We start from the raw sequence: 17,239 nt of genomic DNA on the forward strand, positions 1-17,239 counted from the left end.
AGCAGGAATGGATATGCAGCAGGCGGACGTCATAAATGTCAGCTACAAAAGTAATGTAAACCAGGACAAAGGGAGACGGAGATTTGCTGGGATAGAAACATAGAAGTCTGTTTGTTAGACAGTATCACAATCAAAATTCTAATAAAAAGCAGTAGAAAATTGTAAGCAGGAAATAACGATGAAAAGATAATATTCTCAATATATAAACAGTTCATAAATATCAATGAAAAAAATTGAAATCCCAAATGACAGATGATCAAAGGACACTGATTAATTTCCCAATATGGAAACACAGAAAGCTGACAGATCTGGTCAGTCTCTTTGGGAAATGAAGCAACGCTAGTGAACTCCTACTAGTGACAAACCATTTTTCTGACTGATACCTTTTAGGTGTATATTTGTAGAACGCTGCAGGGCAGCAAGGATTCTGCAAAACAGAAATTTTCATTTCTTAACTGCTAGAAACCGTGGAAGTGTTCTGCAAACATACCCTGATGAAGATAAAACTTTGCGATCAAAAGTGTTCATCGTCGTTTTATTTAAAGTAGGGAAAATTGTAAAATAACCTAAGTGTCATGGAATAGGGAAGTGGTAACATTAATTTGAGCCATATGATAAAAGATTTTTAAATAACTTAGGAAAGTTCTTGATTGACAAGAAGAGGCTTGTGGCACCACCAACTGAAAAAGCCACGTACTGGATGATTCCATTATGAAAAGACTATGAGATAAAAACACATTGAGAACATTGCCTATGATTATTCCTAGGTTTTTGACAATTTGTACACATTATTTGGGTAGAAAGATAGATAAATAGGTGTATCTGTTAGTTTGGGAGGCTTTTTGAGATCTTTTCTCATTTCTGCCATGAATTTATGTGGGTTTTTTACTTCATGTTGTATCAATATCGGTAATTTTTATTCCAAAGAAAATCTCCATTTTCTTTGACCGTTATTAGTTCTATAGTTATGCATAAAATTTAATTTCATTGTACTTAAAATTTCCTCATTGCTATCCTTTTAAAATTATTCAGAATAGTTGCTGAAAATTTATTAATGGATTTTCAAAGAATCAATAGATTTAACATTTTACTATTTAAAAATTTTTTAGCTCTCTTTATATATATTAGTCTTTATATATATATGTTTTTATTTTCTTTGGATCTTTTCCTTGTTCTAAAATCTAAATCTGAATGTTTTTAAAAGTGTCTTTTTTTTTCTCTCTCTCCCTCTCTCTCCCTTCTCCTCTCTCTCTCACCATTTCAAACAAGCAAGTCATTTAAGACTAAATTTCCCTCTAAGTATAGTTTTGGCTGTATCCCACATTTTTTTATATTGTTCTTTTATTTTTGTGATTTTCTAAATAGTCTACGATTTTATTCCTGATACCCTACCTGACAAAGTATTTAGGAAATTACTTTTTAAATATCATAGGAACTATTGTTTTAATAATTAAGTGTGTTAACAAACTGAGGGCCTCAGAGGGGAGGGGGTGGGGGAATGGGATAGGCTGGTGATGGGTAGTAAGGAGGGCATGTATTGCATGGTGCACTGGGTGTTATACGCAAGTAATGAATCATCGAGTTTTACATCAAAAACTAGGGATGTACTGTATGGTGACTAACACAACATAATAAAAAAATTTTAAAAAATCAAATGTATTTGTTTATTGTTAGTTTTATTGCACAGTGATTAGAAAATAAGGCCTTTATCTAAGGGAAGGAGTGTAAAAATTGAAGTGGCAAGAAACAGCCCCAGTGGAGAGTTTAAACCTTGAATATGACGAAGTCGTTGTTCTTAATTAGTATTTTAAACTGGAAAACTTGACACCTATAACTGATAGATGAAATTCTTTTCCCATATTCCTCTCCAACCAGTTGGATAGAGGTTTGGAAACAAGGCAAGCTCAGCGGGGGTGGGGGGGTACATTATCCTGAGATGAGTCATAAGAAGTTTTAACCCTGCCTTGTAAACAAATAAACAATTTCAAATTATTGTAGGTTTCCTGAAATAGCAAATATGGTGTTAGGTAGAGAAACACAAGACGTCTCTAGAAGTGACATTGCAGCTGAGATCTCAAGGATAACAAGGTAGTAGCCGAGTGAGATTGGGAAGAGCTTTCAAGTTCAAAGGCCTTGAGCCTGGAGAGAATTTGGCCTGTTCTAGGCATGAGCAGAAGGCCAGTGTGCTGGCAGCCATGCGAGCCACGCTGACAGCCCCGCAAGATGGGGTTAGAGAGGCAGCTCATACAGTTTCACGAACTTGTTATTTACATGCATAGTACAGGCTAGGTTATACTAGGCTAACAAATGACACCTGTATCTCAAAGTACAGGTGTATTTATTCAGTCATGTCACCTTCTCCGTGAGGCTTGCCTGAAACTCATCTCCACATCTTCACATTGGGCCCTTCACTGACAGAGCAGCCCACTGAGATGTTGCTGGTGATTGTGGTAGAGGGGAAAAAAGAGCACGAGTCTTCAAGCTTCTGCCTGAAGTGACCTATGCCATTTCCGCCTACGTATCATTGGTCAAAGCAAATTATATTGTCAAGTCCAAAATCAGAGGAAGTATATTCCTCCCCCCCACCATGGAAGGAAAGTATATATCATTATAATTATCTCCTTGTAAATCTATATGCTTCCATGCGTGTTAACCAAACAAAGGAGTTGTACCTCCTTTCTCTTCTTTATTCATAGATCCACTTTAGCTATTATAAAAAAAAAAAACCGATTCTGTAAAAAGATTTACACTTGGTCAGTACTTTGTGTGTATATGTTTTAACAACTCGAATCTCCTACTTCTCTAAATTTTGTAAAGCGATTCTTTCTTATTCTCATGGGTCCTTAATTTAAGGGCAAAATTTAAATCAACTTCAATAGAAAGGATTTCATATTTACTACCCAAGTGTAAGGATCATTTATTCTTTCGGTATCTTGAGCCCAAGAGAAGGCCATTTGCCTATAGTATCAAACAGCAGCATTTAATACTAATAATTTACCAAGTGGCAAAGTATAATGTCTTGGCACTTTATGTTTAAATGTGTAAGACAGTTCAGGAATGTATCAATATTTCCATCTGCCAAACCAAGAGATGGAGGCATTTTGTTTCTCAAAGCCCCACAGCTGGGCCAGAGTCCCGGCCAGAAAAACGTAAATGGGTATCATTGTCCCTTTGCATCCTGTGAACCACCAGTAAAGTTAAACAGCGTTTAATGACACCTTTGAATGAAGTAAGGCACAGGGGCAGCAGTGGTGGGGGAGAAACACAAGAGTGACAGGCCAAGAGATGGAAAATTGGATGTAGATTAAAAAAACTGCATCTGACGATTCTAGAATCATGTCGAATTATCTTTGCTGCCACTCTGAGGCATTTGTGTTGAGGTTGCCCAGTGCAGCGGGAGACCATCACTTTTTTCTCATTGAACTTTGCTTATCATCGGAAAAATGCTCTTGTGGTACAGTAGTTCCAAAAACCATATTCTGGCTTTGTTGGATAAAGGGACTGACTTTCATTATTAACTTCTAGAACAGTAACACTGAAAGCATCTCTTCTGGAGGAGATGGGGGGAATTAAGTTTGGTGGAATACATATTTCCATTGTCAAAAGAACTTTGAGCTTTTCCTATAGCGATTTTTGTTGATCCATTACCAAACTCTTTAATAATGTGCGATTCCATCATGATTCCATCAATAATAGACTGAGGAGGACCATGGTTGCAGCGATCTCACAGCTGGCACAGTGACTGGCTCATAAAAGGGTCTCAGAAAGAATTCCGGTAATGGATGGTGGGTTCTGAAGGATGAACCAACGTTCACAGAATCATGGTCTTCAGAACAAAACATTAAAAAAAAAAAAAAAAAGAATCATGGTCTTCCTCTCAACAACTTCTATCTTGCACCTCAGAGGCTGTTCTCAAATTAGATCGCTAATTACCATTCTGAGAAAAAATATACATTGGGATGTGTATCTGTCCAAACTACTCCATAGTTCAATTTTTTTTTAAGATTTTATTTACGTATTTAGAGAGAGAGAGAGAGCGAGCACGCGAGCAGGGGAAGGGGCAGAGGGAGAGAGAGAGAATCTCAATCAGACTCCATGCTGAGCACAGAGACCTACACGGGGCTTGAGCTCATGACCCTGAGATCATGATCTGAGCTGAAACCAAGAGTCAGACGCTCAACTGAGCCACCCAGCGCCCCTAATTTTGAAAAACATTGCCAAAACATTGACCAGTCTCAGTAAGGTAAGACTATTGGTAGGTTAAAGTTGCCTTATAGGGGCAATTTTAAAGACACAATTTGCAACCAAATACATCGTATTGAAGGAACACTTTGAGTTATTAATTGCTTACGCTAAGAAACAAATTTCACAAGACACTGATAATTCCACCTTATCCTCTCAAACCAATTTTATTCGTATTGTGCTCTAACAAATATAGTATGAAGGCAGCAGTTGTTTAAGTTTCTCAGTGTATGGCACAGATGAAAAGAAACAAACAGATTTCGAAGCAGTCCAGCATTTAAATGCTGGTTTAACAAAAGAGGCACGTATTATTCTATTCAGCAGTTTATACCAGATATCAGAAGACATTTTTTTTTCCTTGCAAGCAACAGACTACATTTATTTGCATTAAGTAAAAACATATCTTGATCAAGAAAATTACTTTTTTTTTTCTGATTTTCCTTTATATCACAAATGTCAGGGTAAGGCAAATCCTTAATGAATCATATGATAAAAACCCTATTCCCCAAGAAAATATATTGAACATATTCTGCTAACTTTGTTATTTTTCAAAGCAAAGCTGACATGCACCACATACAGAGAAAAGTCATTTCAAATCAAGTGCATCAAGCAGAACTGTATTAATTCACAAAGAGGCTTTTCAGTATTTCATAGAAAGATTTACAATTAGCTGCGGTGACTAATATGTGACCCGCTATCGCAGACAGTATTTTGGATGCCTCCTTTGTAAGCTTTTATGAAAGAAGACTTGTCCATCTGAATAGTTACTAGCTAGAGGAAAAGCCCCTTTGTCTCTCTTACAACAACTACCTTTCTAATTAGGACTACAGGTTTCCCCTGCTATGGGAAAGTAGTGTTCCTATGAAACCTATCCTTAAGCCAAAATGGTGTAAAGCAAAGAAACAATTACCATTAATTTATATGGAAATATTTTTGAGGCTTCCCAGACCCTTTTCTGATACCACAAGGGCACATCTTGCTAATGGATGCAGAAAATAAAATGAGATAAAGTACAGATGCTCACAGACACAGGTCAAAGCTATGGCGGCTTGATGCTGAGACGCTGAGTGTAGTTCCCAGGGAAGGAGCTTGGCGGGGCCGTTCTCCCTGCTTGCAGTTTTAGTAAAAGCGAAAGCCCTCGTCGGATTTCTTTAGGTTAACGGTAGCAGGTACTAATGTGGGGCTTTCATAAAAGCAAAGTGGCGTAATGCAATTTCAAAAAGCAGGGATACCTGTATTATGTTGAGAGCCTACTTTGATCCTCTGTATGCAAACATGACTAATGTGGAGCTATCTTTCTCCCCCTCTCCCTCCGGTAACCCATTAGGCCACATAACCTGGCAGAAGTGTGGTTGGAAATTGACATCCAGGATTCATGTGCAGGAGAATCAATCTGCCTTTCAAATTTTCCATTGTTCGGCGTGTTCAATGACAGCACCAGCGAAAAAAGGGTTTCCTGTGTTGAGGTGTCTTCGATCTGGCCAACAGCTAGATTTTTAATATCTTACTATTGAAATGGAAAGTAACTTCATTGTTCGTTTTAAGGATAAAATCTTAGAACCAAATAGCAACCAAAAGGCATAACGAGGCAAAAATGAAAACAGAATCTAATCATAAAATAAAGTTTAAACAAATTCAGGAGTGGGGCTATGATATTTACTCCTCATTCTCTTAGTTTTGTTCTCGAAGATTGCTTTCCTTTTCCCGCAGTTTTCAGCCAGAGGACTCCCTCCCCCATTCCTACCCCACCCGCATTGAAAATGGACTGAAAATGGCTGTCGTGGATGATAAAGAGAACGCCCCCACTGAAATAATTCCAATCTCCACGGGTCCTAACAGGGACATTAGGTCTCTTTCATCTTTGTCCATGAAGAAGTCCCTCTTGGCTCCGTCATGTTGTTTTCCACTGGAACTCATGACCAAGCTTGAGTATCACCAACATGCGGGAGTCACAGGAAAACGTGACCCTAGCAGATTGCTCTTGTCCAGTCCTTCACAGAATGATGGGGACTTTCAATTAAGTTATAAAGATGACAAGAAATATAGAAACTATCAGTATTTGTATGGCATCATGTCATGGATCACTTAAAAATGGGACTTTCCTTTGTTTTTCTAGAAAGCGCTGTCTAATGCAGTAGGGGACATACACGTTTCCATATCAAACTGTAAAGTAATAGCAGAAAGAGAAATGGCCACGTTCCCAAATCATGAGGTCCCTTAAAAATCATTGCTGTTAGGTTGATAAGCAGTTTTTTTTTTTTTTTAAATACGGGATGTTAGAACATATTACATATGCAGAAATAAAACTTGCTGATGATTCCAATATACCCAATAAGCCATTCAGAGGGGCAACGAATTCAGAAAGGCCAAAACAAAATCCATAGAAAGGTAAGAAGGTGAATTTTCCATAGAGGGAAGAGCAAAACTGAAGAACTCCATGGAATATTTAGAAAACGGAACACCCTTTGCTTTTAGAAATACCCAATTTGATCCATTACTTTTCTCCCTCCACTAAAAAATATATTTATATATTTATATATATAAATAACTTACAATTCGAAAGACCTTATAAGGAAGGTGGATTTGAGAAGATCTGCAAGAAGCAATATCTGTTTCCTCAGGAAAAGATAGAGTGTTCTCAGAACCTAGGGAAGCTGTGGGAAGTAGGGATCTCGCCTCGTGAGGGTCGCTGTTGATGTTTTCTCTGGGACAGACACTCCTGACGACTTCTGACTTCCTCCTTGGCCCCACATCCCTGTGCCCACTGTACCACTAGAATCTTGGCTCAGTAATGCTGCTTCTCCCCTTCCAGGCCATAATCAAGGGATTTCTGGGAGAGGGGACGAGCTATCAAAGTAGTTTTGGATTTGGCGTGAACAAAGCAGACTATTTAAAAGCAAGCCAGAACTGCAAGCAAGACCTCCAATTGCCTCTAACTTCAAATGAGGATCTTTCTGTGGGCCCTCAAACCTTGGGTAAAGACAAGAGGTTCTTTTATGAAAAGCGTATATATAAACTGAGAGATTTCAAGTAGAACTTTTAATATTCATAGGCATATGTTTGGATTCTAAATGCAGCAGCCCCCTCTCTTAACTAAAACACCTCGAAGAGTGTCATCCCTTCCAACTGTGTCGCAAAGAGTCACATCTCACTTGGTGGGCTCTATACCGAAGCACACAAAAGACCTCATGAACCAGGTGAGCTCTGCGGAAGGTCGGGGTCAAAGAATGCACCTGCAGTCCTGGCTGGGAAGGGAAAGCCCCACTGGCTGCCAGGACCTGCCTTCATTGTAATGCCTCTACCCTCTGTTCTGGATGAAATCCTCCTTCCACATTCCTCATTAACCACATGGAACAGAATTGTACCTTGGGAATCCCTGAACAAAATACCATTTTCAATTCATTGTCCTGACCTTTTTCCAAGTTATTTCTGAGCATTTTGCCCATTTTCTCTCCTGCCTCTTTTGTCTGTGGATTATACTGATCCTGGGCTTGAGGATTCCTGAAATTTAGCCTGCATTGTCTGATTGTATCAAACAATCATCTCCCGTCTCTCTTTGAAGAAACCACTGTATCGACCAGCTTTGTGAAATAATCAAGAAAGCAGACAGGGGCCAGGATACACATGTGAGTGTTACACCGTGCCACTGTGACCCTGGGAAAAGTCGTGAGAGAAAAAAACAGAAATTACAGGGACAGTGCCTGAAAGATGCATTAACGTGGGCCCCCTCACCAAGTTCAAGGAAACTTTTTTTCTTTTTTTTTTCTTTCTTTTTCTGCAGGTAAACAGAACACAATGCAGCTGAAGAAATTAGAGCAAAGGATTCCCTGTCCTTCCGTGGGACTTGCCCCCCCCAACACCCCTGTCCTCCACAGCTTGCGCTACTGTCTTCCTACACCCCCCCCCCCAGGGCCAGGAGAGGCCTGCAATGCCAAGGACAGTGATTGACTTCCATTTCTTTGTTCCTTTGCTTCATCTTGTGCCCCTGCCAAAGACAAGGAGAAACCATTTGTTAGATGAAAGATCATAGATTTCATAGCTTTAGCAAGGAATATCTTTTTAACACAGTCATTTAAATGTTTCGTACCCCTCAAACAAGCCTAGGAATATCTTCTTTGACTATCAAAGAGCTCTGGCTATTGGAGCTGTAATTGCTGGCACGGGGTATCTTTAAAGAGCACATAAATCAGTGCTAAGAAACGTATGCCACGCTGACGACTTGCTTCCGCTGATGGGGGCGATTAACTCGATTCTTCAGAGTCTTCTTTGAAAAACCTAATCTTGAATTGATGAGTCCTCCCTTCTAGGGTCCATTCATACATTCTAGTTTCCAGGGCTCGACACAGGAACAGTGATAACAATTTACATAATGCTGATTTGCAAAAGTCATTGATGGCTATCCCACCCCTCTGAGGTCTTATTAAGTCTCTGCAGGGTTCCCCGCTTGTGAGAGAACTCTGAGAAGATACTGTGCCTTAGATAGTCTTTATTTTTATAGATTTTAGAAGATGAGGTATCATCCACATGGAAGGGAATGCACAGCCCTTAAGCATACGTCAGTCAGTACGAACAAAGGCATTCATTTAACCCACACCACTATCGAGATACAAAACACTGCCATTACCTCAAAAGTTCGCTTCTGCTGGAACCAGCAATTGATCCGATTTCTATCACCATAAATTACTACGTGTCTATACAAAAGAACTGGAGCAGACGATCTCTGAGTTAATTTTCTATCTGGTGTTCCTTTGAATCTTTAAAAAAGTACTCTTTGAGGTGTGTATGTGTTTATAAAAGCAGTAGTATGCTTGCTGCAGACAGCATTTAAAATAGACGAAAGTAGGTGAGAAGAAAAAAATCCTACATAATCCCCCCATTGATGATAACTTCTGCAGTTAATATTAGGGAGTATTTCCTGATAGTATTTTTCTAAATCTTTTATACATAGATACACAACTATAAATTTTAATTTTAAAAATGAAAATTGCTCACATAAAGAAACTTACACACAGTATAATATACCTAGAATATATTCCCTTTGCAGATTTAATATGTGCTAATATTTCTCAAATTTCCTTGTGATCTTTATTTTACTTTTCAAAAATAAAAAAAACTACAGTAAATTAAAGTATTTACAGATAATTTAATTTACAGATAAGTTAAAACTATTTCTCTTTCCTTCCCAGAGATTACCAAACCCTGATATCAGTGTGAATCAACTTACATGTGTTTATATTTTTACACGAATATATATTCATAAATACACACATTAATAGAAAGTATGTATTTGTGTATTATAAAAAGCACATAAGTAGTAATTTTGTTTTACCCTGTTTTTAGCCACCCACTAATTATTTTTATAAATTTATAATCAATATATATTTTTTGATTTGCTTTTGTGTTTACCGTTTTCCTTGGCTTACACTTGCTTCCTGCACCTTACGCTTTCCTCTGGGTTCAGTTTTCTTCTTACCGTCGCGCATCCTTTAGTAGCTTTTAAAGAAAGGGTATGTGAGGAGCAAACTTATCTTTTTTCCCTGAAAAACGGCCGTTATTATCTTCTTAAATGATAGTGAAACTAGTATAGTACTCTATACTGACATTTGCTTCTATTCATGTTTTGAAGACTCATTATTATTCCACTATCTTCTGAACGAAATTCTCGATGTTGGGAAGCCTGCTGTCCACGCCGTACTTATTTGTTTTGAGGTTGACTCTTCTTACCCTCTAATTGTTTTATTTTTTTTTCTCATTGCCTCTAGTGTTCTGCAATGCCTGTGTTGGGTTTATTTTAAACATGTCCTTCTTGTGACTTACTCTTCTTTTAACTAAAAACTCATGACTTCTATCAGTTTCTGATAAATCCTCAGCCGTTATCTTTCAAATACTACCTACTGTCTCCTTTTAGAATGCGTACTGGAGACAAACACGATGGCCGTTCTTCTCCCAGCCCTCATGTCTCCTCATGTGTCGTTCATATCACTATATGTTTATTGGCTTTTTTCAAATTGTTCTTAATTTTTCATAGTGTTGCCCTTTCTTACAGTTTTATATCTGCTTTTTATCTTTTTTTGTCATTTAAATGTACTTATTCTATAAGATCTTCAGAATTTTCTACTCCCTCAAGTTTTCATGGTGCTAATCACCCTGTCATTTCACCCACCGAATCTCGCTTACGGTGGATCAATACCTTGTGTGTTCTGTAAGTCTTAAAATTGTGAATTCATATTCAGAGAACTTCTTTTTCTCCTGTGGGAATTCCAAGTGATAGGTTCACATTTTCATTTGTTATCTATAGCAGGAATAATACTGGTCTATAATCAACCATTAAATATACAGTCCATGTATTGCTGTCTGACTTTGGGTGACATAAGTTTGCGTATCAAATTCATGGTGCATTTGTGTTTTCTACTTGTCACGGGAGCCTTTTTCCTTCCCCACACAGCACTCTGGGCAACACGAGTCTCCTTATTAACTTTCTTGAGCTGGAAATCCCAGATTTATCTCTGGAAAGGTATCAGTTCTAACATCTCCCCTTGAGTGGCTCCAAGTCCCAGGTGGGCATTAGAATGAAGGAACAAGCCATAGGGCCTATCTCTGCATCAACGACCCATCTGCAGCCCTTAGGGCCACTGCATCTGTAGCTCACCACACTATTGCTTTGGTTTTCAAATTCCTCTTTATTTCTGGCACCTTTGCTTTCACGTCAGTTGAGCTGTGTATTTAAATTTTTTTTAATTATAATTTACCTCTCATTTCTTAACATTTGTACTGGGAGATGTTCTGTATTACCCCACCTTTTCAGTTACCTGTTGCTACATCACAAACCACCCCAAAACTTAGTGGCTAAAACCAAAATGGTTTATTATTTTTCATGATTCTATAGGCTTGGGCTCAGCTGGGCAATTTAACCGCTCCAGGTGGTATCCACTGGAGCCAGAGCATCCAAAATGGCCTCTCGGTTTCCAGAATCTCTCCATGGGGCCTTCCTCATTCTATAGTACAGCTTGAGCTTCTTAGTGGATGGTCGGATTCCAAAGGCAGGCATTCTGAGAGTCTAAAAATGGAAGTTACAAAGCCTCTTAAAGTGTACCTTGGTAACTGCCACACTTGGACTGCCATGTTTCTCTAGAACCAAAGGTTCAGATTCTATAACTACCTTTACATGACCTCAAATACCTGTTGAAAAATTATTTTTACGTTTGCAGAGTGTTCTGTTGATTCATTGAGTCATTCCCCTATTGTCATTTACGATAGTCCCGATTTTTTACAATTACAAATTATACAACACTAAATATTCTCGCATTGTATCTTGGAACTCTGTAATTCTAATTTGATTTCACTGTATTTCTTTAATTTCCTTGAGGGCGTGATGCGTAGAACTAAAGGTTCCTTCTTCCTTTTGAACTATCACATAACCTCTACAAATTCAGCTCTGTAAATATTTCTGTGGGAGTCCCTCAAATTCCGTGGGTCATAATGTTCTGTGACAACTGTGTTTAGCAACTCACTATTGTTTAGGGAGCAGTATGGTGTCATCAACTAATTTTGTCCTGGAGTGTTTGAACTTCCATTGATCACCCAAGGGACCCTGTGCAAGTCACTCCTTCCTGGGATTGAGTTTCCTCAAACTAATCTTGAACTTGAAGTTTTGACAACTTATTCATTTGGGTAAAGGTATCGATTCATGTTTATGGTCAAGGAAAATATTTTGATATCAACCAAGGAAAACATTTATCCGGGTACTTTATTTAGATATTGATCACACAGGAAAATCATAGTGTCTATAAGAAAAATTCTAGACAAGAAGTCTATAGTTCGTTGACAACAAAAGGGCAAAAGGTAAGGCAACACCCAGGAACTTGCATTTAAATTGTTCAGGTTTAGTCTCACTTCATTACTTTTTAATGGAAACTTCTCTACCGTACCATTTCTGCAGCTTAGCAGGATAATTTTAAATACATGAACAAGGTTAAAAAAAAAGAAGAAGAAATGTTTGTAAGACTATATTTGTATGAGTTTTATTTTTTTAGCAGTCCTATGCTATACGCTTGCTACACAAATGCTATGATATTTAGTTTTAAATGATGTTCAAGACCATGATGGGAAGGACAGGTGCCTACTTTCATACATGCTCAAACTTTGGTCTGCTGTGATGCTAGAGCTCAAGAGTCTGGTGCAACATGACCTTCTGGGTGAGTGCAGAGACCTACCAAGAAGATGTAAGAGAGTGTAGGAAGGTGCTGAGAGCAGTGGTGCTACCACAACTGTGTTTTACACTGGATGACCCACAACTCATCTATCCCAGAGGATTTTTCCCAGTTAGTATTTTCAGCTGGGAATCAGAATAGCGAGCTTGACTTCTCCCCGCTCATGCTTCTCACCAGCCCTCAAGATACGGAAAGGGGTTATAGACGCTTATCATTTTAGATAAATTTCAGTCTCTGCTGAGAGATTTAGAATGTTGGTTTAGAAAAACTCTTCAATGTGATCTGACCCAGACTATGATTTTTTGAGGGAGTTCCCTGAGGCTCGTTCAACTCAACAAATCCTGTACAGACACACAGGTCTACAGGTCGTGGTGTGACAGCAAAGGACACAAGTCAGGCTTCTTTCTGCCGAAACACACTCGAGTGCCTTTCCATACTCTCCAGGGTAGAGATTTAGTGCTATGCTTAAAAACAGGTATACTAAGCAACTCAGCAGGTAGCTTCTGGAAAAGCGATGCTTCGGAATCAGCTTGGGGTTGCTGAAATAATTTGATCCCTCCAGGAGGCCAGGAGGTTAGTGGATGGAAACATTTTTTTCCTGTTGTCAAAACTCAGAAAACCAGGGAACTGCACATTTGAATACGCTGTGGCTTATCTTTCCCCCCCTCAAAGGATGGTAGGCTTCTTGGGGTTATCTTGGCTCCTTCCACTGTGTCATTTGGTACAAGGATTTTTAAAGTTTAGCCCGAGCCACACTGTGGGACTCGGCAGAACTGAGGGAAATCCAATATGCCATTTACAAACACTTCCCATGGCTGGTGTAATCAATTGAAAATCCCACTACAGGGGCAACTTACCTACTAGTTAATCTTCTTGCTGACTCTCTGTTGGGTCATTTACACTGTCAACCTGACTATTCATTTCAACTGTAACCAGAAAGGAAAACAAAAAAGGTTAAATCTTTATGAAATCCAAATCTCTTGAACACATTAAAATAGCCTGTGAGTTGTTACATTCCTGATCTCCTATCTTATACCTCTTTTCAGATCCTTTTCATTCATTCAAGATTTAGGGAGTGATTCTTGTAGATTTTTACCAGCAGGGACCAGGGAGGGCAGAACTGCCTCTTACCGAACTGCAGAAGCTGAGTCGTCATGTTATACTAGATTTTTGGGTTGACATTTTGGGTGTATTTATTACCATCCTGGAGGTAAATCCAAAGGCCTTAATAGATGTCTAAGAAAATAAAAAGAAGGCAAAGCAAAACAGATCATTGCCATGTGGAGAGGTAGGCAGCTCTCTCTGAAATGGCAATGTCAGTAGGCCTGTTTGGTTTGCTAGGTTTTCAAGTCTGAATTTCAAAACGGACTCTTTAAACTTGCCAAGGGTGCAGCAGCAATGGATGCTCTGCAACAGAAAGCTAAACATCTAAGGGCTCACACAGCAATGATCAAACCCCGCTTTTACTTTAACTGTGCGTATTGTTCTATGCGAGCATTTGCATAAAAACAGACTGCATAATTAATACCATTGTCCAGAAGTATTCCAGAGCAGGCAGAGCAGTCACTCTGGAAATTTTCAAGGGTCAGTAGGTTCAATTAGATGGATATTTTTAAAGCATCAAAGCCCATATTATAAACAGAGAGACAATATACCAATGGAACAAGGGCCAGACCACATGTAACAATGTAACGGATGAAAAAGCCCTGCAGCAGCAGCCTGGGCAACCCAACCACAGCCTCTGCAGCAATCAGCTTAGGATGGTCAGGACTCCGGCAGTGACTGCCAGCTTCACTCTAGTTTGCCCCGTGATTCCAACGCAGGACCCAACAGGGAAGGCCAAATATGTTCCCGAACCAGTCACCCAGTTGGCCCAAATCCTGCTTCCCCATGCCAAACACCTCCAGTCAGAGGATGTTTGAAGTCTTTTCTTAACTATAAAGATTTCCCGCTTCTGTGCCTGCCTTTGAGCCCGCCAACACAAGTGATAACGGCTGACACCCTGGCTATCATACCTGAATAAGCAACCTCTGTTTGTTCTTGGTGGGGTATTCTCATTTATTTGCACAAAATCAATGATCCAAAGCTCTTTTTCTCAAAGAGGAAAATCGATTAAAGTAAAATAGTGGCAGATGCTGGTTTTCACACTCCAAAGAGGCTTGAAAGAGGGAATGACATTGAAGGGCCTACCACCCAACTTTCTCAAGGAGGAAGATTTTAAAAGCAGGTCTCCATTCCACCTGCAAACTATCCTGGGTTTCTAATGATGTGTGAGCTTTTTCTGAACCTCAGGTATAAACCGGCCAGATGCACCAATGTTACCTATATAAGGAGAATAATGCATGAACTTTCCAGCCTGGTCTATAAAATTACTGTAAGGTTGCCCATCTCAATGAGGGAGCATGCAGAATAAAATATAGGAGAGCATCCCTTCTCTGTTTCTTCCTCCAACCCAAGGGTCACTGGTTCCAAAACCTATTAATAAATGTTAATATAAAAAGCATCCCATGATCAAATAAGTTTGGGAAAAGCAATGGTAAACCATGTTGACAAATTTCCTTATGGCTGAGACTTCTGAAAGCCTATAACACGCATGAAGAATCTCAAAGTGAGGACTAAATCTTAGTATTTCCCATGTTTATTTCCCTTTTATTCAATGAGCATCATATGGGCCTGTTATTTTTCAGAACATGTTTTGCAAAGAACTAGTTAAGACCATGTCTGTAATGTCACAACCAGGCTGTAGCAGGTTTCATTCAACTGAGCATGACTAACTTAAATGGATCTGAGGTTGAAAAACATTTTTCTCCTAAGTAATGCATGCCCTTGAGTGAAAAAAAAATCGGTTTGTATGGAAGGGCTTATGATTAAAGGAGGAAATTCAGATGATGCAAAGCTTATAGTAGGGTGGAATACCTACTATAAAAAACTCTATTTAAAACCACCAAATAAATTCACCAAGTAACATCTACCCGTTGAATTTTTCCCAAGGTCATTATCAACTCAAAGAATTTGCTTTTTTTTTTTTTTTTTTTTTTGCTAAAATGAACCAAATAACAAGGTATATACGAATGTTTTATCACCAACCAATTCTGGTTCTCCTGAGCTCTGGGGGCCAGTAGAATCAAATAGTTATCAAATCATATATTCCCAAATAATTGGTTTTTTTAATGCAAGTTATATTTCAAAGCATTCCCTCCATCATTATACAGGGGCAAGGGTATATTAATATTTCTCAGACTCAGAGTATTCAGATGCCTTCAAAATGAGATGTGAATAAAGACAGACTTTTGTAAACTGATTTCTAAGGTGCTTTTAAAGACCCACTATGTTTTTGGCCAAGCCATCTGAAGTGATAGAGTGAGGTAAAGTGATGAAGGTCCAAGATGACCTTAGCCCAAACTCAAGCTGGGGCTCTCCTGAATGTTTCCCTGAGTCCCTACAGAGCAGGGATAACTTTAGGTAAGTACTTTTTGTCGAAGTAAGTGATATGCCCATCAAGTTCACCAGCTGGACTTCAGTCCAGTTTACCCTTGGAATTACCCACTATGGCCTCTGTATTACGAGGTGTGATTAACCTGAGATAGTGTTCTAAAACAGCTAGCATCGTGTTTTTTTTTTTTTTTTAAAGGCTGCCAATTTTATTAGTTCCTGGTAGAACATGGTTTTTGAACTTTACCTTGTTCTAATTGAATACATTGCTTCATAGAATAGATAGCTCCTTTAATCCTAGATTACACACAGAAAATGTGTCAGATTTGTAGTTTGCATGAGCTCAAACAGCTCAGAACTTTACCATCAGTATTTGGAGAGTTTTCTGTGTAGCCAGAGCCTTCGCTTTGCACAGGAACTCTAGGTGTGTCCTCGCCTTGAGCTGAAAGAAAGAAGACAGTCCTTGATTAATAGAGAATTAGAACAGCCTGACTGCCAATTGTTCTCCATTGCCCTCTTAAATTTAAAAATACTCCTGGGATTCAACTTCTTTTGCAGAAAAGGTTAAGGGAGGAAACCGTGGGTTGAGTTGCCTCAATTCTTTAGTGCTGTCATCTAAATTCTCTTTAATTTGTGAGATAATCGCATACATACATACACAATTTCTCAAATAAAAAATCTGGTAGCATGAATGCAGGGAAACTTGGTTTAATCAGAAGAATCTACAATTTAAATTTAGGGAAGTGTGTGTGTGTGTGTGTGTGTGTGTGTGTAAGTTTATGCAGCTTAACCTTTTGGAGAGAAAAGGGAAAAAAGAAAACCTGTTTTGCCTTAGTCATGCCTGAAAGCTGAAAGATTCATTTTCCTGGCAGTGAGGTTTTTTTGTTTCAACCCAAAATGAATGGCTTAGATGCTTTCCCAGGAGATGTGCTCAGATGCTGCCATTTTGAATTGCTGAGAATCAAGTCTTTAGTTAATTTCTGTTGTAATTAATCCCTATTTTGCATAGCTTCAGAGGACGCGTCGTCCATTGGCTGTAGCTGAAGCGATACAACATGCTTAAATGTAGTAGGAAGTGGATTGTTTTTTCTTGTTGTGAGGAATTTTCTGGATAGCCTAAAGGACAATAATATCTTTCATCTTAGTTAAATATGCATTACGTTTTCACAACTTGAAGACCAAGGGCATTTAGAAATATAGATACAGATAAAGGTCTGGAAATCCATCATTTCAAAACTTGTATTATTTCTATACTTTTTAAAGCAGAAGTTTGAGTGCATTTTCATTACATGAGTACTTATTGAGCTCAGAGTATGTTAAATTTGGTGTGCCTGTGGTGAGGTTCAAGCAGGGAT

The 17,239-nt window shown here is 38.8% G+C and overlaps 1 protein-coding gene across 3 annotated transcripts in view; it reads right to left on the reverse strand.

The window, feature by feature from the left end:
- Window positions 1-4,389: 4,389 nt before the first annotated feature.
- MACROD2 (mono-ADP ribosylhydrolase 2) overlaps window positions 4,390-17,239 on the reverse strand; it is a 1,912,358-nt gene continuing 1,899,508 nt past the window's right edge. For all 3 annotated transcript variants that reach the window (XM_040637968.1, XM_040637967.1, XM_040637966.1), the window contains 3 exons: window positions 16,249-16,326; window positions 13,310-13,378; window positions 4,390-8,227 (listed from right to left, as the gene is read on the reverse strand). In XM_040637968.1, coding sequence (XP_040493902.1) covers window positions 13,317-13,378; window positions 16,249-16,326 — 140 coding nt within the window. In that variant the 3' untranslated portion in view covers window positions 4,390-8,227; window positions 13,310-13,316. The remainder of the gene's footprint in view (window positions 8,228-13,309; window positions 13,379-16,248; window positions 16,327-17,239) is intronic.

The sequence above is a fragment of the Ursus maritimus genome, unplaced genomic scaffold (assembly GCF_017311325.1).
Source record: "Ursus maritimus isolate PB19 unplaced genomic scaffold, ASM1731132v1 scaffold_22, whole genome shotgun sequence".
Classification (NCBI taxonomy): Eukaryota; Metazoa; Chordata; class Mammalia; order Carnivora; family Ursidae; genus Ursus; species Ursus maritimus.